Source organism: Myotis lucifugus, unplaced genomic scaffold (assembly GCF_000147115.1).
Source record: "Myotis lucifugus unplaced genomic scaffold, Myoluc2.0 scaffold_32, whole genome shotgun sequence".
Taxonomy (NCBI): Eukaryota; Metazoa; Chordata; class Mammalia; order Chiroptera; family Vespertilionidae; genus Myotis; species Myotis lucifugus.
Window position 1 is genome coordinate 7,896,691 of NW_005871080.1, and position 25,532 is coordinate 7,922,222.

General features: G+C 37.5%; 1 protein-coding gene across 1 annotated transcript in view; it reads left to right on the forward strand.

Moving 5' to 3' along the window:
- LRP1B (LDL receptor related protein 1B) overlaps positions 1-25,532 on the forward strand; it is a 1,324,618-nt gene that overhangs the window by 1,175,053 nt on the left and 124,033 nt on the right. Inside the window, exons 63-67 of the mRNA XM_023752441.1 lie at positions 3,140-3,256; positions 13,220-13,326; positions 17,662-17,791; positions 20,723-20,829; positions 21,167-21,299. Coding sequence (XP_023608209.1) covers positions 3,140-3,256; positions 13,220-13,326; positions 17,662-17,791; positions 20,723-20,829; positions 21,167-21,299 — 594 coding nt within the window. The remainder of the gene's footprint in view (positions 1-3,139; positions 3,257-13,219; positions 13,327-17,661; positions 17,792-20,722; positions 20,830-21,166; positions 21,300-25,532) is intronic.

Consider the following 25,532-nt stretch of genomic DNA (forward strand, 5'->3'; position numbering starts at 1 on the left):
GCGAACTCTATGATTGCACAGTGACAAAATTGGCTAATAATTCTCAGAATGTATTCCTATTAAATGGCGCATGACTGTGCTATATTTGCATTCTCTATATTTCCAATACCCAAAGTAATACACTTTTCAATGCTATTTAACAATATGAATTGATAGAAAACTCTGTATATTCTGAACAGTTTATATTAATTACACTAGAGTATTATAATGTGGGATTACATATATTCTGTTCTGCAATTAGTTTTATGGGCCATTGATTTTCAATCTTGGCTGTTCATTGGAATTACAGGCTAACTTTAATACAAATATTGATGTTTGGGCTCCACCCAGAGACTCTGATTATATTGATGTGACATATGGAATGACAAGGAATTTTTTAAATCCCCCAGGTGATTTTAATGCAGAGCCAACTTGAGAACCACTCTTTTAGACCCTGCTCATACATTTTCCTATTAAAATATCACTATATATATATATGTCTTCAAACATGTCTAAATAGATTTTAAATACAGATATAGTTTGTATTTGTAATTTTAATTAATAATGTTATGGATCCCAAAATTAAATAACTTGGAAACATAAAATCTGAATAACCTTACAGAAGGCAATTAACCTTTCCATGTTACTGTTTCTGAATGCCCCAAATGAACATCTTAGAAATGAACTGTAACTTGTTCTTAAAAAATAAGTACAGAACTCTTTCAAACACAAAATATGATACAAACGTTTAAACAAACAAAAAAATACAAATAGGATTTAGGGTAAACAACTAAAAAAAATGGGTTGTATTGATGCTCAGTACCACTTGTTAACATTTACAGTCATGGAGAATTGCTTGGAGGCAATGTTTTAATAGTAGGTCACATGATCTGTTTGTCTGATCTAGTCTGATTTTTCTTACATTATATATTCTAAAAATTTAAAACAATATTTACAAATAATGAAACCAGCCCTGGCCAGTGTGATTCAGTTGGTTGAGCATCATCCCAAGCACCAAAAAAAATGTTGTTTTGACTCTCAGTCAGGGCATATGCCTGGGTTGCAGGCTCAAACCCAAATAGGGGGCGTGTACTGGCAGCTGATCAATGTTTCTCTCACATTTTGATGTTTCTCTCTCTCTCCCACTCCCTTCTTTCCTCTTTAGAATCAATAAAAACATTTTTAAAAAGGAATAATGCAAGGAAAACATGACAAGGAATACATAAACCAATGTTAAAAAATAAAGTAATAGATTCAGAAGAGTTTGTTTTATTTACTAAAATGAAGTAACCATTGAAATAGTTTAGTACCAAACCCTATATTTTTAATGGTCATTGTTCAAATTCCAACCATTCTGACATATTTCTTGATTGTCTGAGATGTGTAGAATGCTACATTAGAAATTCTGTAGATATTAAGCAAATTTTAAAATTTAAAGCTATATATGACACAGGCAAACAGGATATATTATAAAACATAGCATACAACACAGTGACACACATTACATTCTGAGTCATCATTAGCAGGTAGACAGGCATGAAGGCAGAAAGGAAAGAAGAAAGGGAAGAGAATGTGGGGGTGTCTATCAATCTATCTATCATCTATCTATCTATCAATCATCTATCTATCATCTATCTATTTAGTTGAAAAATGTATTTGAAATCTATCATGAGAATTTCTACAGAAATGTAGAATATTCTGGAGTGGAATCTGTATATAAATTTCCCTTTTGTCATTTAATAGCTTTATAAGATTGGAGAAGTAACTTAAATTCTAAGACTTACGTTTCTTGGTATTTAAATGCATGTAATAATACATCTTACAGATGTTAGAAAGATTGAGTGTGATCATATTTATGAAAATGTTTAGCTAAGAGGTAGACTGAGTTCTCAATAGATGTTCATTATTTAATTTTTATAATTATATATAAATCACTTTTGCTTTTAAAATCCTATTTGAATCTCAATTATATAATACACATTTTGAAGTAAAGTATAGCAACCATCACCAAAGAGCTGATCTTCTCCTTTAGTTAATTTATTTCACCAGTCTAAATTGTTAAACATTTCACTGTTTTTCTTTAATATGTCTAAGAATAAGGAGTGTATCTAAGTATATGAAAGGGAAAGAAATGTGTTTAATTTGTATACTAGTGCGTATAATTTTATTATTTTTATGTTATTGAATTTATATCATCTTGATGATTTAGAACCTTGCTAAGAACAATGTTATCACTAAAGAGCTTGTTAGAAATCCAGATTTACTCAATCATTACCTCTATTTTAGCACAATTCCCAAGTGATTTATAAATATGCATGTTAAAATTTAAGTACTGTTTTAGACTATGTACAATTAGATATTATTCAAAGAAATTTTTAAAATATATGACCTAAACATTAAAAAATTCCTATTACATGCATTCTGAAACTGGCTCATATGGACATAGATTTGTTCTAAAAAAGCACTAAATCAGGAATAAAGGCATACTTTTTTATATTGGCTGTGCCATTTAATGGTAGTGAAAATTCATCAAGTTCATAAACTTCTAAGAGTCTCTGTTTTGTCATTTGTAAAGTGAAGAGCGAGTTAATACCTCTCCTGATACTCATTGAGATTGTTTAGATGTTCCAGTGAGATGGCACTTTATTAATTGTCAAGGTTTGCATGTTGTGCACTATTATGATTTATGAAATTGGAGCAGCTGACTATAGGGAGATTATGAATAAGAGCTCCGTGGGGAGAAAGACAAGATGACAACCTCAGAGTCTGATTGATAACCATTTCCTTTGCTGCTTTATAGCATAAATAGAAGGTGGCATAGGGAGGGAGTGTGCTAAAGAGAAGGGAAGTTTGGGATAATTTTGATGTTCATTTGTTTTCATTAATTGGTGCTTTGTGTTGAGTTTGTATGGGTGAGCTGAACAATTGCTTTGTAATTAGCTTGTGATGAAAATATGACCTATAACAACATAAAACAAGACAGAAAGATGAATTTTATTCATTATCTGCCTTCAGTTTTCCTAGGGAATCCTTCTGAGTTAGAATTTAATCAAATTCTGAGGAAATGTTATATGCTCTGGAATTGGCCTGGCAGTGAGAATACTGTCAGGGAGGTTTTCATGGAAGTCAACAATGAAAACTCTGGTTCTTTCTATTACAGATAAGAAAACCTGTGGACCCCATGAATTCCAGTGTAAAAACAACAACTGTATTCCAGATCACTGGCGGTGTGATGGCCAAAATGACTGCAGTGATAATTCAGACGAAGAAAACTGCAGTAAGTAACACTTTCTTGAGAATGTTGAGAGCTGGCAGCCTAGTCAGAATGCCAGATAGCAATTTTAAGCTCAGTGATGGTATGAATATGAACCTATCTGTCCGGCAGCTCACATTTTTATACATATATTCACATTTGGACGAGAATATTCAGACTAAATTGACCTGAATTTCAAATGGTAGAATTTTTGAAATGCTCACCGTGGGAGTTATTTTCTCATAGTTATCAGAATTGGTATGAAAGTATCATGAGGCTTAATGCACCCCATTAGTATGCAGAGAGGAAGCGCTGGATGCACGCTCATACAAAGAGCTGAGTGATATGGAGACAGCACAAAACATACCATTCTTCAATGGATGGTATTCATTTCATTTCAGTCTCAAATTCTTTCCCATTACAAATCCACCCATGAGCTTCTTTCAGGGAAATTCATTTATTCTCTCCGGAGTGGTGAACACCATATTTATCCAGGAAGCTTTTCTCTGAAAACAGAATAACACTATTATCATTATCTGCCTCCTGCATTTCTATGTAGTAAATTCAAAACATAATAATTATCCAACAAATTTATTTTCTAAAAACGATGGGGATATGTAAAATGGTGACAGTATTTCTATATTCTAGCATTAATTTCTGAATATATTTCTTACTGGTACTTTCTTATACTACATTTTAAACCAAAAAAGAAAAAGCTACATAATCATGTTTAACATAAGATAATCGAATTCTATTTATTAAATATTTATATTCTACTACTTCCAAAAAGGATTTGATGATAACAATAATGTCTACTTTTATAAACGGGACTACGATTCCTTTCCCAAGACACAGGAAACAAAATAGGAATTCTTACATTAACGCCTAATGTTTTATTATATAAAAGCCTACAGTTAGTAGAGTTACAGCCACAATAAACCAGTGAGCTATTCAGTTTGCAAAATATCAACTAATCTTTGAATAACTTTCAAAACTGAACCTGACCAGTGTTTGAGTGTCAGGTACATTAAGTATGAAAACTCTGGATCTTTATTATTATGAAATACTCTGAATACAGAAATCTTTATTGCTCCCTCTTCACATAGATATCTCCCAACTGATCATATTCTTTAGGAAGGTAGAAAGCATTGCAAAGAGTCATTTGAGTGTTCTAGATTCCTTAAATTGGTCATTTAAAAAATAATCTTTAAATGGCATGTTCTCAGGTTCTGCCCAGTGAAATAAATAATCTAATGGAGTAAGGTAGGTAGAAAAAGGAGAGTAAATACAGAAAGAATTTTGTATATACTTTCTATTTAATTTATTTGTATTTTAGAGCTTAAATATAATAGGTAAGTACTTAGTTTGAGATATATTTAGTGTTAATTATGTGTACTATACCTGAGAGAAAATGCCCTATAACTGAAGTTATTGAGAGCAAGAGAGGGAAGATGGGAAGGCAGTATTGGAGGTTAAACCTTAGAAAACCTCTGTTCCAATGTGTGAGACGCTAGGTCGCTGCTGTAATGAACAAAGGAGGAGAAGAACTGAGGGTTGAGATGCCTGCTTCTGACTGTTGGGGCTTCCTAAGCGGCTGAGTACCATTTTGCTGACATTTGCAGCCTTTGACGAAAGAAAACAAGAAGGGATACTGCCTCTCACTTGTCACAGTAAAAAGTTCATGGTAAATCACTGTAGCCACAGAGGCCTTAAGGAAAAGCAAGAGAGGTGGTTGTGGTATCAAGCATTGCGATGTAAAATACCCAATTATGTGTGACTCTCTTCGGACCCTTTTAATTTTGAGCTCGTGACCTAAGACAAGTAATATTGATGAATGTTCAGAAGAGAGATGATAGGGAACTAGAATAAAGCATATTAGAGTAGTGACATGGAAGAAAAGAAAGCATACACAGGACAAGTATAAGAGTTGGGAACATGTCAAATATGTAAAAATATATAATAGGAGGATCAAGGGATCTAGATAAAAAGTGGTGTTTGAAGATACCATCTTGAATAGGCCAGAAGAAATGAGGTTTAAAGACTGAAAATGCCAGCAGTTCTACATAGAGAAGCTGAGTCTTTGAAGAATGAGTAAATAATACAATATATCTATAGGAACACCAAGAGATTAGTCATATAGAAGTCAGACTTAGAAAAAAATACTGTTGCTGTATTAAAATGCTATCAAGATATTTCTATTTTCTTGTTATCTATTGAAACTATTATGATTTTGTATGTATAATTATAATAAAACTAGAGGCCCAGTGCACGAATTTCATTCATGGGGTGTCCCTCAGCCCAGCCTGCACCCTCTCCCATCTGGTACATCCCTCTCACAATCCAGGACTGCTGGCTCCCAACCACTCACCTGCCTGCCTGCCTGATTACCCCTAACCGCTTTTGCCTGCCAGCCTGATCACCCCCTAACCACTCCCCTGCCAGCCTGATCTATGCCTAACTGCTCCCCTGCCAGCCCGATTTTCCCTAACTGCCCTCCCCTGCCAGCCTGGTCGCTCCCAACAGCCATCCCCTGCTGACCCGGTCACCCCTAACTGCCCTCCCTTGCCAGCCTGGTTGGCCCCAACTGCCCTCCCCTGAAGGCCTGGTCGCCCCTAACTTTTCTCCCCTGCAGGCCTATTCGCCCCCAACAGTCCTCCCCTGTCAGCCCAGTCACCCCTAACTGCCCTCCCTTGCCAGCCTGGTCCCCCTCAATTGCCCTCCCTGCAGGCCTGATCACCCCCAACTGCCCTCCCCTGCAGGCCTGATTGCCCCCAACTTCCCTCCCCTGCTGGTCATCTTGTGGTGGCCATCTTGTGACAATGTGGGGGAGGCCATCTTGTGATGATGTGAGGGTGTTGCATGAGGGCGCGAGGGCTCAAGGGCATGAGGGCCACCTAGGCTTTTATTAGTATAGATATAGATGACAACAATATACCTAAAAGGGTAGTGGTATGTTATTATCATTTGTAAGCTAATATTAAGTAGTGAAACATACTCAACAGAGATAGTTAATCAGTCTTATAGTTCAAAAACAACAGCATTGTGTTTTTTGTTTTTTTACATAACAGCATTCTATCAGCCAATACTTCCTGTATTTCATTGCCTCATTTATTTATCACATTTATCTTAAATTACTATTTAAGTAGCTGGAGATGGTCTACAGTGGTGCTATGTTCCAGAGCCTAGCACAGTGCCTGTCACATATTTATAATATTACTACTGTATTCTTATTTTTTATTTTTATGCAGAATATTTTATTTATGTATTTGATATCTGTAGAGATATTTCTGTCCTTATCTCTTTATATTTGTCTCTGTGTTCTTATTGAACCACAATAATTCCTAAAGGATAAGGCCTGTATCTAACTCAGTTTGTACACTGTTAACAGAACATTATCAAATGGACATCTTACACATCCTATATAATAAAAGCCTAATATGCAAATTATCCCTGGGGTGGTCGTTCAACTGGGAGTTTGACCGCTTGCTATGATGTGTACTGACCACCAGGGGGTGGTACGGAACATTGCAGGCATCAGCTGATTGCCCCGCAGACGGTGACCAGGCACTGAGGGAGCCGGGCAGGGGGCCCGGCCCCGATGGACCTTGATCGATTGCCCCACAGGCAGGATGGTGGAGCAGATGAGGTGGTGGCGCCAGGCCAAGGTCGGGTGCCAGGTGGGGCTGTAGGGTTGCGAGGCTGGGGGCAAGAGCTGGGGTGCAAGGCTGGGGGCGTGAGCTGGAGCACAATCTTGGCAGGCGACCCAGAGGGACCCCACCAGTGCACAAATTTGTGCACCAGGCCTCTAGTTTCAATAATTATAAGACAGAAGGGAGAACAATCAAATATCATTCAGCATGAGACCTAAGAAAAATGGATGTGTAAATACATACAAAAATTCCTATTTTAGAATTATGCTAAATAACCCTTTTGTTTTAATGACTGTATTGTTGATTGTTTTAGCCCCTAAATTATCACTACTCATTCTAAATCAATCCAAATAATGAAAAGGCTTTTTCTTTTTTTAACATGAAAAAGAACATCAGTAGTATGGTCTATTTCATTTGTCTTCACTTCTCGTTTTTCCTCACCGATCATTATCTTTTTTAGTCCAAGAGCCAAAAATATTTGTTATCTTGCCTTTGCATTTTTATTTTTTGTTGCAATTTCCCCCCTTTTCTTTAAACAAGAAAACCAATATAATCTCATGTCTAAATTTAAAGACAGATTTTACAAATTAGTAATGTATTTTTAAAGTTGCTTTTGGACTTCTTTGTTTATGAGTCTGATTTAATGAATTTAATTTTTAAAACTGTGTTGGAAACACTCTAGGCTTAGATATGAGAATAGTTTAATAGTAGTGGAACTATTAACTGCCAACTATATTTTGTAATTAACATGCTTTCTATTTTCTTATATTTGCATGAGATAGTCTGTTGTTATTTCATCATCATCTGCTGACCATTTCCCTTGTTAAGTTTTCAGCAGGGAAACTTTGCTTCAGCAATTATTTCTGCTTTTAAAAACAAGAACATTTTATTGTCATTGAAATTATTTCACAATCTATATCAAATATTTAAAATATTTGAAAAATCTCAACACCTATACTATTTTTATCAGCAGCAAATAGAATATATATGGCATGTATCCCTTCTAAGTAATTGATGTACAAACAAAGTCCTCATATCTTTGCATTATTAGAAACTAGCAATTCAACCGATGTAAAAATGCCAAGTAATTTGATCAACTAGATTAAGATTTATCTATAGAGAAAAGCTGTTTGCCTTATTTGAATTTCTAGCACTTTCACACTGAATTTATATCAGAAGATTATTTGTATAGCATGTCAGTTATACTAATTATATTCTAAGAATTCTCCTCTGATGCTTACACCCACATTCCTATAACTTTCTAACTTACCACCAAGGGTTTATAATAATACTAGAGGCCCAGTGCACAAAATCTGTACATGGGTACGGTCCCTAGGCTTGGCCGGCAATCAGGGCTGATCAGGGCCTTCCATCTGCTGGCCAGGGCCTTCCTTCCCTGGCTGCCAGCTGCTGGCCGGGGTCTTCTTTCATTCCACGCTGCCCCCTGGTGGTCAGTGCACATCATAGTGAGCTATCAAACTCCTGGTCGGTTGAACTCCCGAGGTGACACTTTGCATATTAGGCTTTTATATAGATAGATTTGTTGCCTAGGATAGGAAACCTCTATGACAGCTAACAAAGTACAATATTTCTATAATAATAATTATGATGATGATGTTGAAAATTGTAAGTGCCTGCTTTATGACAGCCGGAGTTGTAAACATTGTATAAATAGTAACTCATTTTAGTGGATAGTACTAGTATTACTGAATACTGGGCACTTGGCTTCCTTTCCCTAATCCCCTGACCCTGGCGACACTAATGGAATGTAGGCCGTGTCTATAAAGAAATAATTTACTTTGATGATGGTGGATGAAGGTTCTGAACCATGAACTACCCTCATCAAAGAATGGTAATGGTAACCCAACAAAAAAAGGTACCTTTATTTACCTATTATCTTTTGCCATCTTAATGTGCAATGATAAAGAGTTTTGTTTTCACTTTACTTAGATGAAGAAGTTGAAAGACAGGCTAGGGGGTCATCTTTGTCTTATCTTCTCCCTTCACCCCAACCCCCACCCCTAACCTCTCATATAATAATTAACATTGGACAAATGGGTTTTTCAGATTTAAGTCTTTCTTTTCTTTTTTTGCTTGTAAGATGGTTGCTTTTTCTCTTCCCTTCAGAATGTTGCCATTTTATTTAACGCATACCCCAAGCCTCCTTCTCTCAGCTCAAATCTTGACCTGGAACAGAGTTAAAGCTGTCTAAGGCCATGCCACATGACCAGTAAGAGGCGGTGGCTTAAGAAAGGGGTTCTCCTAAATCAGCTGCCAAGAGCGCGAAGGCCAGTCCCGCTGCCTTTCCCCTCCACTGGGAGCACCCACCACCCCAGGCCTTGGAAAGCTACATTTCCAAAACTACACACTCCCATTCCACCACAACAAAGCTTTCTCAGAGCACACAGCGCAGCATCCTCTTCCCCAGTTCCTAGAAAAACAGCACTACCAGGCCAGCGGCCTTCTGCAATCCTTGGCCAGGATGCCTCAGGCTTCCTGGTCCCCTATGGGCACCTGAGCACTTTAGTCCAGAAGCGGGGGAGCCAGGCAAAGGGAGGATGAACCCAAGGCAAAAGCCCGGGAGAGTCCAGACTGCTGGTAAGCTGAACCTTTCCCACTCACCACCCAAATCCTGTAACACCACAGCCAGGCTGGCCACTGAAGGGGTTGCAAGTTTCAATGCTCCCTGCAAGAGTTGGTGTTCTCTGAATCTGGGCAGATGGGAACGAAAGGCAACCCCAGCCCTCTGGCAACGCTGTCCCTCCTGAACTAGACATACACACCCTGGGATTTCTGTTTTCTGCGTGGAGAGAGGGAGAAATGGAGGATGAGAGGTGGGGATGGTGAGGAAGTAGGTGTGGTGATTCCTGGAGGGAACAGGTAAGGGCTGGTTACAGTCATCTCTCTGCCCTGGACAGAGCCCAGTTCAGGGGCCGCTGGCCTGCTCATAGCTTTGTTCTCAGCATCCTGGTCACTGGCATGCAAACACCCCCCCCCCAAATCGTCACAACTGGCCAAGAGGCCCCTGACACCCCCATAACAGCCCCAACCTCAATGGCAGAAGGAAGAAACTTGTACACAGGCACTCCAGCACCAGCTGTTGCGGTTTGCCTCCGAGGACCATTTTAAAAGCCAGGATAATGATCATTAAATAAAAGAATTAATAGTATTTTGTTTTCTTTTAAGTCTTTGGGAAAATGAAATTCAGGTTTTCAACCAATCTACTAACATTTATAGTCACTTGTGGTGAAGCGGGGTATGTGTGGGGGCTGGCGGGGGAGTTTGGTGCTCAAGGTGGGGAGTGCGAGGAAGGTGCTGAGGGACACTGTGGAGAGGGAGCAGTCTGGGCACCCTGGTCACCATGCCATTTGTGGGGCTGCGACACCTGCCTGCCCACCCGCCTTACCTATAGATGCAGTTTCCATGACAACAGGCAGTGACCAGGCGGGATTCAAGCCTAGTTCCTGGGGCACCGCTTTCCTGACCCCCGCGCCCAGCCCTTGGCCAGACTCCCCACCTGCAGCACTGGCCTTGCCCCTTTTGGCATTACTGCTTCACCCTCTCCTTCCTCCCAGTCCCCAAACCACTGGGACCTGGGGCCAGCCAGCGGCAGCAGCTCTTCTTGGGGATCGGGTGGTATGGCCATGGCTGGCAGTCCCCGGGCACGGTGACGGCAGCTGAGGGGCTTGGAGGTGTGATGGCTGGACCAGCTGGCACTCCCTGTTGCTTTGCCCCCTCCCCCACAGAACTCAGGGCTTGGGAGGCTGTGGTATGCACCACCAACACTGCCACAACTCCGGCTGAGCTGCTGCCCACCATGCTCCCTGCTTCAGCTCCTCCTCCTGTTGGGGGCCGATGGAGCTGGGCTGGCTGGGGGTGGGGTGGGAGTAGAGTGAGGGGTTGGGGGTGGGGTGATCGGGGCCTGGATCAGGCTGGTTGGCTGCCACAGTGCGCATCATAGCAACCAGTCGTCCTGGTTGTTCTGGTTGTTGTGTTGTAATGGTCGCTGGGCTTTTATATATATAGACTAGAGGCCTGGTGCATGAAATTCATGCATGGGAAGGGTTTCTAAGCCTGGCTGGTGATCAGGGCCGATCTGTGGGGCCCCCACTGGCACCCACTTTGGCTGGTCTGGCACCACCCTCTGCGGGGCAAATGGCAGGGCGATCGAGGCACCTCTGCTGGTACCTGCCTTGGCTGGCCTGGGGCCTGTGGGCTGGGGGCAGCCCCTGCATTGAGCATCTGCCCCCTGGTGGCCAGTGCGTGTCATAGTGACCAGTCGTTCCTCTGGTTATTCTGCCATTCAGTTGATTTGCATATTAGGCTTTTATTATGTAGGATACACAATGGAGAAATTGGAGTCTGTAAACCTTTCTGGTCTGCCACTAACAATATGGCTTTAAAAATCAGTTTTATTTTCTGAATGTAGTTACTTCAATTTTGTTCAAGATGGCTTTCAAAGCTGTTTATTTCTGAGATTGTTTTGCCTTCTCTAGTATCAATGGACATGACCAGTTCTCTTTGATTTTTATGAAATGAAATGGACATTGTTAGCCATTTGCCTTGGACAAGTAACTTGAATTCTCAGGGATTTACCATTCATCTCTGTAATATGCAAGCAATTACTTCCTCAGTACAGGAGGCAATAGTATGGCCTAACAAAGAAGCATAGGCCCTGGTATCAGGTCATCTAGGTTCAGATTTAGTACTAGCTCTTCTGCATACGGGGTGATTTGGAGTAAGTTCCTTATCTTCTCTGTGCCTCAGATTGCTTGTCCAAAAAGGGTCCAATAATAACACTACCTTATAGAGTACTTCAGATTGATGAAGTAATTCAAGTACTTAGCATTAATGTCACCTAGTGCTTAATACCAAATAAGCAATCAGTAGCTGATAGTAATTATTACTGTTATAAGTAGTAATACTAATATTAATACAGTTGTTTTTTTAAGATTCAAGTACTGTATAATATATGTAAACATAGGCAAAGGCGAAAAGTAAAAGAAGCTACGATTGTTATGCTCACATAGGAGTATTGAGACATGAAGAGGATCCTCCAGTTAGTGTCTTTTTTCCATTCTTCAAAATAGCAGCTTGTCTTATTCTATAGCCTGAAGTTCACATTTTAAAATAAAGTGATAACAAAATGTTCTGATACATATTCCACTTGCCACTGTTCCCCCAGTGATCTCAGCAGTGTTCTTTATGTAGAAATGTAGGAGCTTTCATGATTCCAGGCATTCAAGATGTTACCCTATAGCAAGAAACCAAGTGCTGTGAGAGCAATATTCAAATGCAGGCTGAGTTATTCACAATCTTTATGTAGGAGATTAGGCCTCATATGGATGTTCCTTAAAAGTAATTCCAATTACTTCTTCTCCTTCGCCCGAATAAGAATATTATTGTTTGTAAGATAGCTATAAATACAGTTAACCAGTAGAGAAAAACGTCTTTCATCATGCTGGATATCAGGTCGGTTTAGAGAACAAAAACTAAACAAGGGGTGATTCCCAGCAGTCCTAGAGATTACTTGCAGGGGCAAATTTCTGCAATCCTATTTTACTGTCCAGATGAAATACATTCCACTTAAGCCAGGTAGCAAGTCATACTATTTGGCTTATGTCCTGTGTGGGATATGGTAAGCATCATTAAATCAACAACTGGAAAATTACCCAAAATGACAGGTAAATTACGTAGGGCATAAGCAAACAATTGTATAAACAAATAGGCAGTTTTCAAAGAAAAAAAAAAAGAGCTTCCATCTGCCTCTTCCACCTGTATCCACCAGTCATGTCCAATAATACCCTCCTGTGCCCTTCTTGTTCTATGAACTCTGGCGTATCTGGGGACAAAATTGAAGAATTAGAAAGTCATTATAATGCATAGTAGAAAGTAAAGAACCACTGGCTAGACTCCTCAGTTAGGAAATAGCCCTGTGAGAACAGAGTTTCACAGAATGTCTTACTCCAAGTAAACACATAAAATGACTCAGAATTCCAACAACCAGGAAGGATTACTGCTATATTATAATATGTAGCTTTTTATGCCTTTTATTGTACTTTGCTGCTGTATGTTTATGGAACAATGGGCTATTCATCTCTTGTCTTTGTTTCAATTTGTCTCTAGAATGCCACTTTCTATTCATGACTTTAGAAATAAATTGGAAAGGTCATTATATTTTGTACCTCAGATGCTTCATCAAACATTTTTCCTAAACGATTTATTAGTTATAACCACTTTTTTTTTATTAACGCTAACCTCGTGTTGTATGTTATTTAAATTTTAAAATGCAGTTGCATATAATAGGATAACCCTGTGCTGCTGTTTCTGTCCCCAGAGCCACAGACCTGTACGTTGAAGGATTTTCTCTGTGCCAATGGGGACTGCGTTTCCTCCAGGTTTTGGTGTGATGGGGATTTTGACTGCACGGATGGCTCTGATGAGGTAGGCAGCTTTGCAGCATCAAACAAAAACTAAAGTGGTGTTTTAGAATCACACGTATAATTATTATTGTTTAATCCAAGGACACTCTGAAATGTGCTTTGCTCCTGACACTCTGAGAGATAAGTATTATGTCTAAGCTCAGAGCCGCACACGCCCAGCACAGGGAATAGTGCTTGTGCTACTGTTGACAGTCAATTTTATAATCTGTTTTACCTCAAGTGGTGAATGGCTCGGTTGGGAATAGGATGTTTGGAAACCTTATTCCCTCTAGCTGCTGCCCTTGCTGTTAGTGAATGTGTTCATAAATTTGCTGCAGTATCCATAGGCAGGACTAATATTTTATGCATTTAAAACAGTTTCTTCTCCCCAGTCTCTTTCTCCATAGATATAATCTCAAAGACATCGGTGTAGGTCATCAATTTTCATGAAACCACAGGTTCAGCTTTGCTTAGTTGATGAATCACAATCCATTTATAACAAGGCCTGTGTACACACAGCTTAAGCGAAAATGTTTAGAATGTCTCTGGATAATTATGTAAACTTAGGTTGTGCTAACATTTATGCTACTTCACACAATTCGTTATTTATGAATCTATGTTTTTCACCTATTAATTACTCCATCCATGATGCTTTAAAAATAATACATGACATGTGGTTATATTTTTTCTCAATCAAATCTAAAATGACCTGATGACCTCAGTTTTTAATACCAGGGAGCAAATCAGCAACAGTCATTTCTCATGAGTTTCTCTGTTAATGACTGTGCATGTTAATATCCAGAACACAGCACTTGTGCGATCAAATCCAGTCAGAGATGAAGGACAAATGTGGTCCATGGTCCTCAGTGGCCACTGGGGCTCCTTCTGGGGAACATGACTCCCTGGAGCACCGCTGCTTTGGTTGACATGCATATGTAGTTCCCCCTCCTGAAGGACCTCGGCTGGCTGTGGGCATGGCCAGAGACAATCTTCCAGGGGGCTCCAGAGGTTTCTGAATTTCAGGTCCAACTCCCTGCAGTATCCACTAAGATCCTGCCTCTTTGGGGGAAACCAAAGGTCTTTACTATTGATAGAACCCACATGAACTGTTTTGTCCCAGTCTTCAGGCATTCTTATCAAGATTACACAATTCTGCATTACATCTCACTATCTTGAAAAATCCCTCTAATCACATTCAGGTGCCTGGATTTTGGAAACCAATGGCTATAACTTCTCACCTGGAGGCCAGGAAACCTAAACCTCCAGGTTGCGAAGGTTTCCCAAAAGTTGAAAAATACTATTTCTATTCATGGGAGTTAAATTCTTACATTGCTCAGCTACATCTTTATTTAGCATCTATTTATTCAAGGATTATATTAAACATTTCCCAGTCAGGAAAAACACATTTCACACAAACTTCTTCATATCATGAAATTGTTTTGTTTTCTGTAAAAATATTTTCCTCAAGCCCTGTTTAATCTATGAAACATCAAGAGGAGGTGATATATTGCTTAAGGCTTATGATTTTACCTTGCATGTTATTCAGGAAATGTCCAAGGTACATGTACAGAAGCAAACATTTCTTTTTCAAAAGTCTTACTCATGTTAAAGTAGACCTCTATTTCCAGGTCCTAGAAAGGAAATTGACAAAATGAGCAGCTAACATCGTGTCAAACCAGACAAGACTCTTAGGATTGTGTCCAGAGTACTTAGGAGCAAACTTGAAGAGATTTCCAGTGATGAAAGGAAAAATTTGAGCATCATAAAAAATAAAATGGTTGCAATGGATTGAAATACAATAAATGTATACAAATACATAAGTTCATAATAATTTTTAGAAAAAATAAAAGGCTTATTTTTCACTTCGGAGGTTGTTAAGCTATCTGCATTCTTAATATTCAATCAGACAAATGTAGAATGTGGGACATTTTATAGAACAAATGATCTTTAAGTAGTAAATATCATTTAAGAAACTAGGAAAATGGGAAATAGTCCCATATTAAAAAAAATATTCAAACCAAATTCAATGTGCAGACCTCTTTTAGATCCTTAATGTACCGAGCAATCATTTATACAGTTAAGAAAACAAGGATATTTGAGGAAAGGATTAAGAATAACTTTATATTAAGGAATTTTTGTTAATTTTGTGATGTTAATTTTCTGATATTGTTGTTTTTATATTAAAATAATTCAGAATGTAAATAAGTGGGAAGAGGATGTATGAAGCATAAAATATTGTTAATGGTTAAACATGCATGGTGGGCACATGGGACTCATTGTTCTAGTCTCTCTACTTTCTGTGTATGTTAATTAAATACCTGACAAATAAACACACACACACAAACTATGCTTTATTGTAGATCAAAATCTTCTGATGATCTAGAAAGTGCCTAAAATTACCACTTCACTTTTTGTGCTGTCAATAAAGATACACCAGTGCCATTGGTTAATGAATTAAGAATTATTTCACTGAAATTTGACTTAATGCTGAGATAACCCTTCATTAATTCTACAAATATATATGGAACAGTTATTATAATCATGATGTGGTAATAGATACTGGGTACTTAGACAAATATGATTCCTATCCCAGTGGAGCTTAATTACATGAGAATGTTTTAAATTAAAAAAATATATTATTACTGTTGAGAGTACTACAGTATCCCCCTTATTTCCTCCTCATTATCCACCCCCACCTGGTTCCCGTCCTGCCCCAGGCATTCACCACCCTATTGCCCCTTATTTTCTGCATTTGCTACTTCATTCACTCATTCATTTATTCATCAGTTTCTATTGAATGCTTATTATGTCCCAGGAACAACACTGAGCATGAGGAGTATAGCAGTGAATAAAACATATGAAATCTCTTTCTCATGACTACTTCTCTAACACTTTTGACACCATTCACTGCTACATAGCTTACTCCTCAGATATAGCGCATTTCAAATTATCCTTACACATTAAAAGCCTTTTCTTAGGTAGTTCCATTTCTGTTTAAGCTTTCATTGTGAAGCCTTTCTTAAAAACCTTAAGAATATGTATGTTGGAAACCATTGAACTAATTTTGACAATTGATGTATTTTATTGTAATTGTTAGTTTAGGTGCTGGCCTTTCTAACACTCAATGAGTTTATCAAATACAGGGAGAAATATTATTTTGACTTGTATTCTTAGTTAAGAAACACTCTGGCAAAGAGTAAACTCTTTATACTTGGGAAAAGAAGGGAAGTGGAAAACAAATTATACAGCAGGCAGTCTATTAAACTACTATCAACAAAGAGAAATTGTAGAAATGTAGAAAGTAAGCTCTCCATTCCTCCAAGAGGGTAAAACTAAGAAGAAGCAGACAGTAATGGATTGAGATGTTCCATTTCACAAGCTGTGATAAAGTTGCACTGGTTGTGGAAGGAACAGACAAGTACATTTTGGCAAGAATATAAATTCCTTAACAATAAAAAATCATAATCCCAGCAAGACATGTCATTGTACCATTCCATTTCAATCAGGATGGCAGCCCCGAAGGAAGGTAAATTTCTAGTGGATCCCTTTCATTGATCACATATAAAGAATTGACATATCCCCGAAGGTATATCTACTATTTGACTTCCAAATAAAATCTATATGTGAGCTAGCAGAAATGACAATTGTGACAGTTCATTTCACAGTTAACTTTACGAACAATTGTTGGGAGAGAGGATTGTGAACAGCAAGCCAAATAGTAAAAGGACAGGTACAGAGGGAAAGATGAGAAGAAGGCTAAAGAAAGAACACGAGGAGAGATTTGCCAATGCCAAACAGATTTGCTTTAAGTTTCTTGTTTATTTCACATGCCATCTGCCCACCCCACTCCCAATGAACTGGATGCAATTTTTAGAAATAATTCTTTAACCTTTTTTCCTCACAATCTTCATTCTCCCTTACAGTTATTAAAATTGTGTCAGCCCCGAACAATCCACTTTGAGCAATTTAATTCGTAGGATGAAGTTGAAGCATTTATGTTTTTATTTTCATTTCTCTGTTTTATTATCACTCACAAAGAAAAGTGGAAATTTGTTATAATTATGTTATGTAGCACTGGGCTTACACGTGACCAACTGAGCTATTTATACGGATTGGGGCAAAAGGAGGTTTACACTTGTGAATATGCAAAACACAGTTTATTCTTGTATTATTATTTATTACTAATTGTATTATTGTTTTTCGTATGGACAACTGTAAATCTACTTTGCCCCACCCTGTATGTGGCAAACTTGATTTCTATACTTCTAGGTTTCTATGCATAAGGGTTTAGTTGTCTTTGGGTTATATTTGTCTAATAATTAAGTTTTAATTACATCTGTGTTGTGTTTTTTTACAGAGAAATTGTGAAACTAGTTGTTCCAGAGATCAGTTCCGATGTTCCAATGGTCAGTGCATATCAGCAAAATGGACATGTGATGGTCATGAAGACTGTAAATATGGAGAGGATGAGAAGAACTGCGATCCAGGTAAGACAATGCAGGTGGCATTAATTTAGCTGATATTTCAACCTGATAGAATTTAAATTTGCACAATGATATTCAGAAAACAGTGGAAAATTCATACACAGATTTCTGTTTTTTAGACATAATCTGAAATATCTGTATATAGCTTTACTGGTGTGCCCTTTTTATGTTTTGAAAGTGTTTCACAGGTAAGATTATTACTATGTTTGAGATCCAAGCATTACTCCCCCAAATTTGACCTTTTAGTTTCTGTATCTTTCCACGTCATTTGGTATTTTTTTTCATGACAACACAATGAAATATGTTGAAACTGTAAGTATGATAAAAGTTAAGTTTTCTATTATGGAAATTAAAATTATGAAATAGGGTATAGTAATTTCAACATGATACCAACTGAGAAAAAGTATAAGTGTATTATTTCTGTTTACATCTTGGTCCAAAATCAAACCAAAATTAGGAAGCAAAACCAGCATATAGGAGAAACACACCCAATTTATACATTTTCATTTCTTAAATATGGCTCTATAAATATGCTTATTAAAAACTTAATTTTTATAGTTAACTATTTTAAAAACGTATTATAGAAATCACTAGGGAAAGTATACTATAATCTGTGTATAACCATGAAAGCATTACTTTGAGAGATTAGTTAAGAGTAGCAGATACAATGCACACACGTGACCATGTCCAGTACCACGCCCATGATCCATAGCTCTAATTCAGTGGTTCTCAACCTTCCTAATACCGCGACCCTTTAATACAGTTCCTCATGTTGTGGTGACCCCCAACCATAAAATTATTTTTGTTGCTACTTCATAACTGTAATTTTGCTACTGTTATGAATCGTAATGTAAATATCTAATATGCAGGATGTATTTTCATTGTTACAAATTGAACATAATTAAAGCATAGTGATTAATCAAAAAAACAATATGTAATTATATATGTGTTTTCAGATGGTCTTAGGCAACCCCTGTGAAAGGGTCATTCGACCCCCAAAGGGGTCGCGACCCACAGGTTGAGAACCGCTGCTCTAATTGGTCACATCATTTTTCTTACTGAATCCAGACATGTTCTCGGACTCATTAATAAAACAAATCCTAGGCAACCATTGTCAATTAAAATAAATTAAAACATAAGGAAAAAGCTTTTCAGCATTCCTGGAACATGCAATTCAGACCACAAAGTAAGTATACGGTATTTGTCTACCTAGTGTCTAAAATAAGGCTAAGAACCCTGAAGTTTGAATGCAAACAAATGCAAAGCCATAGCAAAAGCAGCTATAATAATTATGATGTCAATTAATTAGATTGGGTTCTGGTAATTACTTATATATCTACTTGTTGTTTTTATTTTCTGTGTCATAAAGGAATACTTCAAATTCTATAGACTCTGTTAAGTATACATGTACTTGTGTTCAAAACCCCAGAACAAGAATAAGTCTTATAAGTTATGCAAATATGACATTTATGTCAACATGATCAAATAGATATTACAGTGTCTGTGAGACCATGCCACAATTTCCACTTTTAGCTTTATACTATATATATATACATATATATATATATATATATATATATATATATATATGAATTAACATTCCCAAGGATAATAGTGTAAGGCTTTTATCTTATAAACTAGAGGCCCAGTGCACAGATTTGTGCATGGGGGAGGGGTCCCTCAGCCTCGGGGGGTCCCTCAGCCTCGGGGGATGTGACAGTGCACCAAGTGGCAGCAGCCAGGAACAAGCCTGAGCCGGGGCTGGGTGCCACGCCACTCGCACTCTTCCTGGCCCACTGCACCTGCCACCACTGTTCTGTAGCACTGCTGAGTAGTTGGGAGAGGTTCCTGCCACCACAGCTTTGCTCGCCAGTTGAGAGCCTGGCTTCTGGCTGAGCGGTGCTCCTCCTGTGGGAGCCCACAGACCACCAAGGGGCAGCTTCTGTGTTGAGTGTCTGCCCCCTGGTGGTCAGTGCATGTAACAGCAACTGGTCAACCAGTCATTCTGGTCATTCTGTCATAACGGTCACTTAGGCTTTTTATATATATACTAGAAGCCCGTTGCACGAAGATTTGCGCAATAGGCCTTCCTTCCCCTGGCTGCCAGCACTGGTTTTCCTCTGGCACCCAGGACCCAGGCCTTTGGTCTGGCTGCAGCAGAGAAGCCAAGCCTCGAGGCTAGGCTTCTCCTTTGCAACTACAGTGAGGCTTGGCTTCTCTGCTGTGGCCCCAGTGAGGCTTTGGTCTGGCTGCAGCAGAGAAGCCAAGCCTCTTCAGTCTTCAATCTTCAGTCTTCGTGCCACACCTGTGTATGCAAATTAACCACCATCTTTGTTGGGTTAATTTGCATAGTCGCTCTGATTGGCTGGTGGGCGTAGTGACACCAATTTGCATGTTTCTCTTTTATTAGTGTAGATATATATATTTTTTCTTTATTGATTAAAGTATTATATATTTCTCCTTTTCCCCCCATTGACCTCTCTCAGCCACTCCCACCCCCCAGCATATGGTTGATCTCTTACCCCCTCCCCCCCACCCTCCCTTGCTTTCCTTCTGAGGTTTAATGGTCTGTTCAGTGCTTCTCTGTCTCTGGATCTAGTTTTGTTCATCAGTTTATTTAAAGTTATAAAAAATTTATTTAGCTCTTCAAAATCAAAAGCATGAGCAATATAGTGGCTTTTCTGTCCTGTCTTTAGTTTAGTGAATTGAATTCTTACTGAACAGAATATTATATTATTGAGGCATATTGAATACAATGCTGTAATATTGTAAAACACATTTAAATGAATATTTAATATCAAATGCTGAATATACTTTATATATGAACTATTTTCATTACTATCTATGAATTTTTATATGCTTCTGTATGTTTTTTTCTATAAGCCAGTCATTCTTTTTACTGAATCTAAATTTCAACTTTATAATTATATTCAGCTTCTCCTACTTGCTCATCAAGTGAATATATATGTGCCAGCGGAGGATGTATTTCAGCATCTTTGAAATGTAATGGAGAATATGACTGTGCTGATGGTTCAGATGAGGTACAATCTATCATTTGATTAAAATCTCTGAATTACATGAATTAGATTTAGGAAAGCAAATGTAATAAAAATAGAGGAAAGTGACAGAATCTTGATTCTTATCTGTCTAAAATGCTAGAACTAGTACATTAACTACAGTAATTTCAACAAATACCTGAATTTTAATGTTGTTTATAGACTAAATCCCATTGTCATTTGCAGAGGTTGCATTCATTCAATCAAAATGAAAAAGCCCACTGTGTGGTCAGTCTCCAGTAGTGTCAGCTGCATGCTTCTTTTGCTTGTGACTGCATGTTATCATTAATAAAAACTACAGTGCCCATTTGTATTGGAACAGATGGACTGTGTGACTGAATGTAAGGAAGATCAGTTTCGATGCAGAAATAAAGCCCACTGTGTTCCAATTAGATGGCTGTGTGATGGAGTTCATGACTGTGTGGATGGCAGTGATGAAGAGAACTGTGACAGAGGTAAGGTATCCGTGTGTGTGTGTGTGTGTGTGTGTGTGTGTGTGTGTGTGTGTGTGCCTGCCATGAGTAGAAACAACAGTTAAGGCATTGTGCAGAATATATACTGTGCTAGAGGCAGAAGATAAGATCATTAAGTGCTGATGACTCTTTCTAGTTTCATTACATAATAGCCTGCTCTAAATAAGCAAAATCTGGATAATTTTCAGGAAGAGTATAATATCAGTCTTTGTACAATGATGACAACAAAATTCAAGTCTCTATCAAGTACTTGCCAAGAGCACATCTTTGGACTAGGTTCTGGGTCAGGTATAGAGATACTAGAAGAAAACAGGTAACATAGCTGCGAAAACCATTATTACAAAAGCATTTTCAGAGTACATTTGTCTACCACATTGCTTGCCTTATTCTGAATGAATAAAAATAACATATTACTACATTACTATATTACACATACTAATATGCTAGATCAGTGGTTTTCAACCTTCCTAATGCCGTGACCGTTTAATACAGTTCCTTATGTTGTGGTGACCCCCAATTTCATTGTTACAAATTGAACATAATTCAAGCATAGTGATTAATCACAAAAACAATATGTAATTATATTATGTGTTTTCCGATGGTCTTAGGCGACCCCTGTGAAAGGGTCGTTTGACCCCCAAAGGGGTCGTGACCCACAGGTTGAGAACCGCTGTGCTAGATCTATATAGGTTATAGTTTGTGCCCAGATTTCCTTCTTGACATGTGGTTGAGAAAATTGCCTACACTTTTTGTCAGTCTGGAAGACAACTTTGAGTTTTGTAGTATATTATTTTCCAGCTATGTGAAGATATTTCCTGACAGATAACAGCTTTTAGTTGTAAGTCACCACAATAAAATCAGTGATTATTACTACTTTAGAATTAATGAAATGAAAAGAAAGAAATTGTGTGGTGAAGCTTATAATGACCATAAATTACATAAGTCTTGTTATTTTCGTAATGTTAAATATATTATTAACTGATGGCTTTTTTAACTTGCTCACAGAAGTCTCTCAATAAACTTTATTTTTCAGAAATATTTGGAACATCATCAACAGATAATATCAGATATTGATATAGGTTGTAAGGTATTAGAACAGACACTCAGGATTTGTAGAGTATAAATGTATCTAAATGATTTACTTCTATAAATATCTATTCATTTGAGAATAAAAATTCTTCTACTTTCTCTAATATTAGTTCAAACCTTTATGATTTGCTCATATCTGCATCCTAGAACCTGATCAAGAATTATATTCAGCAGAAGAAAGCCTAGCTCTCATTTGGAATCTGCAATGCATTACAGAGAGCCATAAAGGTTAAACTTCCATAGCAGTTGTTTCTACTTTTGGTTAATTTCTCATCCACTTTCTGTAACTGGTCACTCTAGAGCCAGAAAGCTGTGTGGACAGTCTGACACAATCTTATGTAGTCTTTTATGTGAAGACTTTAGAGAAAAATTTAAGTTATTCATCTTTCTTCCATTTCATAACAGTGTATTTCTTTCTCCCATTGTTTCTTGCCTGGGCTCATGTAATACTACCTAACTGTTCTCCAATATGTCCTACTCAGTGCTACCAGGTTCATCTTCTTTACATGTAACTCAGATTATGTCAGTCTTGACTCAGTCTTCTTCCTTTCAGGTTCCATACAAATAACTCAACTGGCAGTCAGATTTCCATAAGAATGATCCCATTTTATATCCCCAGTCATATTCTACTAGAAGCCCGTTGCACAAAGATTCCCGCAATAGGCCTTCCTTCTCCTGGCTGCTGGCACCGGTTTTCCTCCGGCACCCGGGACCCAGGCCTTTGGTCTGGCCGCAGCGGAGAAGCCAAGTCTCTTCAGTCTTCAGTCTTCAGTCTTCACTCCACACCTGCATATGCAAATTAACCCAACAAAGTTGGCAGTTAATTTGCATAGTCACTCTGATTGGCTGGTGGGCATAGCAGAGTGACACCAATTTGTATGTTTCTCTTTCATTAGTGTAGATTATTTATTTTTAAATATAATATATCCTAGCCAAACTGGAAATAGTCAGTATTTCCAAGTGGGAAATATTCTAAACATCCACATACTTTTCAGCATCTTCCCTGATTCTTCTGCTATTTTCACCATCTTAATAACTCTGCCAATAAAAATTATATCTGTCCTTTCAAGTCCATCTCAATTACCACTGTCTTCAACCCAATTACAGTCTTTTTTTTTGGAGTTTCCCCAGCCACTCTTTGATTGCATTCCTATTAATTCATTCTTCCTTCTAATATAATTATTTCTGTATCATTTGAATGCATCCCCTGTTGAAATGTGAGTTTCTTGATGTCAACAATTACATATGCAAACAGAATGAGGAAATACATTTCAAGTCATGATATTATTATGTACAAAGTCATAGAGATGAGGGACAGTTTAGCAGTTTAGGAACCACAAGTAAATGAAGATTTATACTAGAACCTGGATTTAATATTAAACCTAATGAAAAGTTTTCCAAGGCTCTTAAGGAATCTTCTTTTTTTAAAAAAAAAATATAAAAAGGAGAGGGTGATAATTTTGTACTATATAATAGTGCAGATAATTTACCGAAATATGAATCTAGTTTCATTTCTTATCTACATGAAACTTTCTGTGCTCATTTTTTTCCCATGATATCAAATCCAACCACAGTGAAATGTCCCCAAGAACTGTAGGATTATCTAGAGAGAATGAAGAGGGTACAAGAGTGAAGAGAGCAATCTTATCAGGATTACTCTATTTTTTAAGTATTGGTTTTTATAAAAACTGAACAATGGAACTCAGGTTAGAAAGTCAAATGTTACATAAAAAAATTGAACATTATAGCATTTCACATCTGAGGTATCTCTCATATTTAAAACTATTCTAAATGTTTAAGCTTATTGTATTAAAGAATTGAGAACCTTTAACTCAATCACTTATAAATGTGTCAATGTTTCCCTCCCTTCCCTATTCATGCCTTTAACTTTTCTTGAGTGTTAGTTGTTGGTTGTTGTTTTTTTCCCACTACATAATTAAATTCCAATGAAGTATCTTGGTGGATAAAGCATTTGATCCTGTATGGATGTACCTTCAGGCATGACAAAGTTCAGATTTCCAGTATTTAATTTACTTCCAGGAAGTGGTTTAGGTTTGGATAAATGTACATCAAGGCACTGAGGAAACAGAATGCCAGAACTAACTCCTCTGCTGCTAAATCCAACTTTCATTCATCTCAAATCTGGACCTATGAGCTGACAGGGGCTAAGTGTTGGGGGCTGGATAAACATGGAATATTCTTCAAAGTGAATTAGTTTTACTGGTTTACTTTAGGAAAACTAAAACCCACAATGCTATGGAATTAGAAACAACATCTATATTTTAAAAGGTAAAATATGTTTCCTCAAAGAAACTTAGTATTTGCTTTGCCCTGAGCTCCCAAACTTTACTCCTTATAGCAATTTCCGTGGAAAAGATTGAGAGTTCTCTTTAGTAATCATCACCTTAAAATATGTAAGCTACTTATGTAAGTTACAAAATATTATTGTATATTAAAGTTTCTGTCAGCCCAAACTGAGATGAGAATTCTAGATGCTTAGTTTCTGTAGTGACACACTTGTCCAGATTTTTATGAACCTGCCAAGGGCTCCCTTATATTTAGACATAAGTTGTTAATTAATAAATACTTTCTATTGTCTAATAATCTCCTGTTGAGCTGATCAAGAACATGACTAGGAAACTGATATTATAATTCAGATAATCTCTTTTAAAATACCTAGTATACTTTTTTGTTGTTGTTTCTGTGTGCTTCATGCCAGTTCAAAATAAGCTTTTAAGTTATATAAGCTTTTAGAATGCCATGGTAGCCACCATGGTGCATTTTTTGAAATGCAAATTATTTATGATACAATAGGAAGCCTTTAGTAAGCTATCACAAAACTTTTGCCTTTCCGTTACAATTATGATTTCATTTTTATGTCTCTTCTTTTTAATAAAAGAGTGGCACATCCAACACTCCCATGGGGAAAATTATAATGTTATCTAATATACGTTAGTGAACTCATTTTTTCCTTTCAGCAATACTGATGTGCTACAAATAGAGTTTTCTAAAATAATCTGAAGATATGGAGTTCACAAATTTTTTTGAATTTAACTCATTGTACATTGGAACATGCAATGAGATTTAATCACTAGAATCTTATTTTGAAAGAATACAACCCTTTTT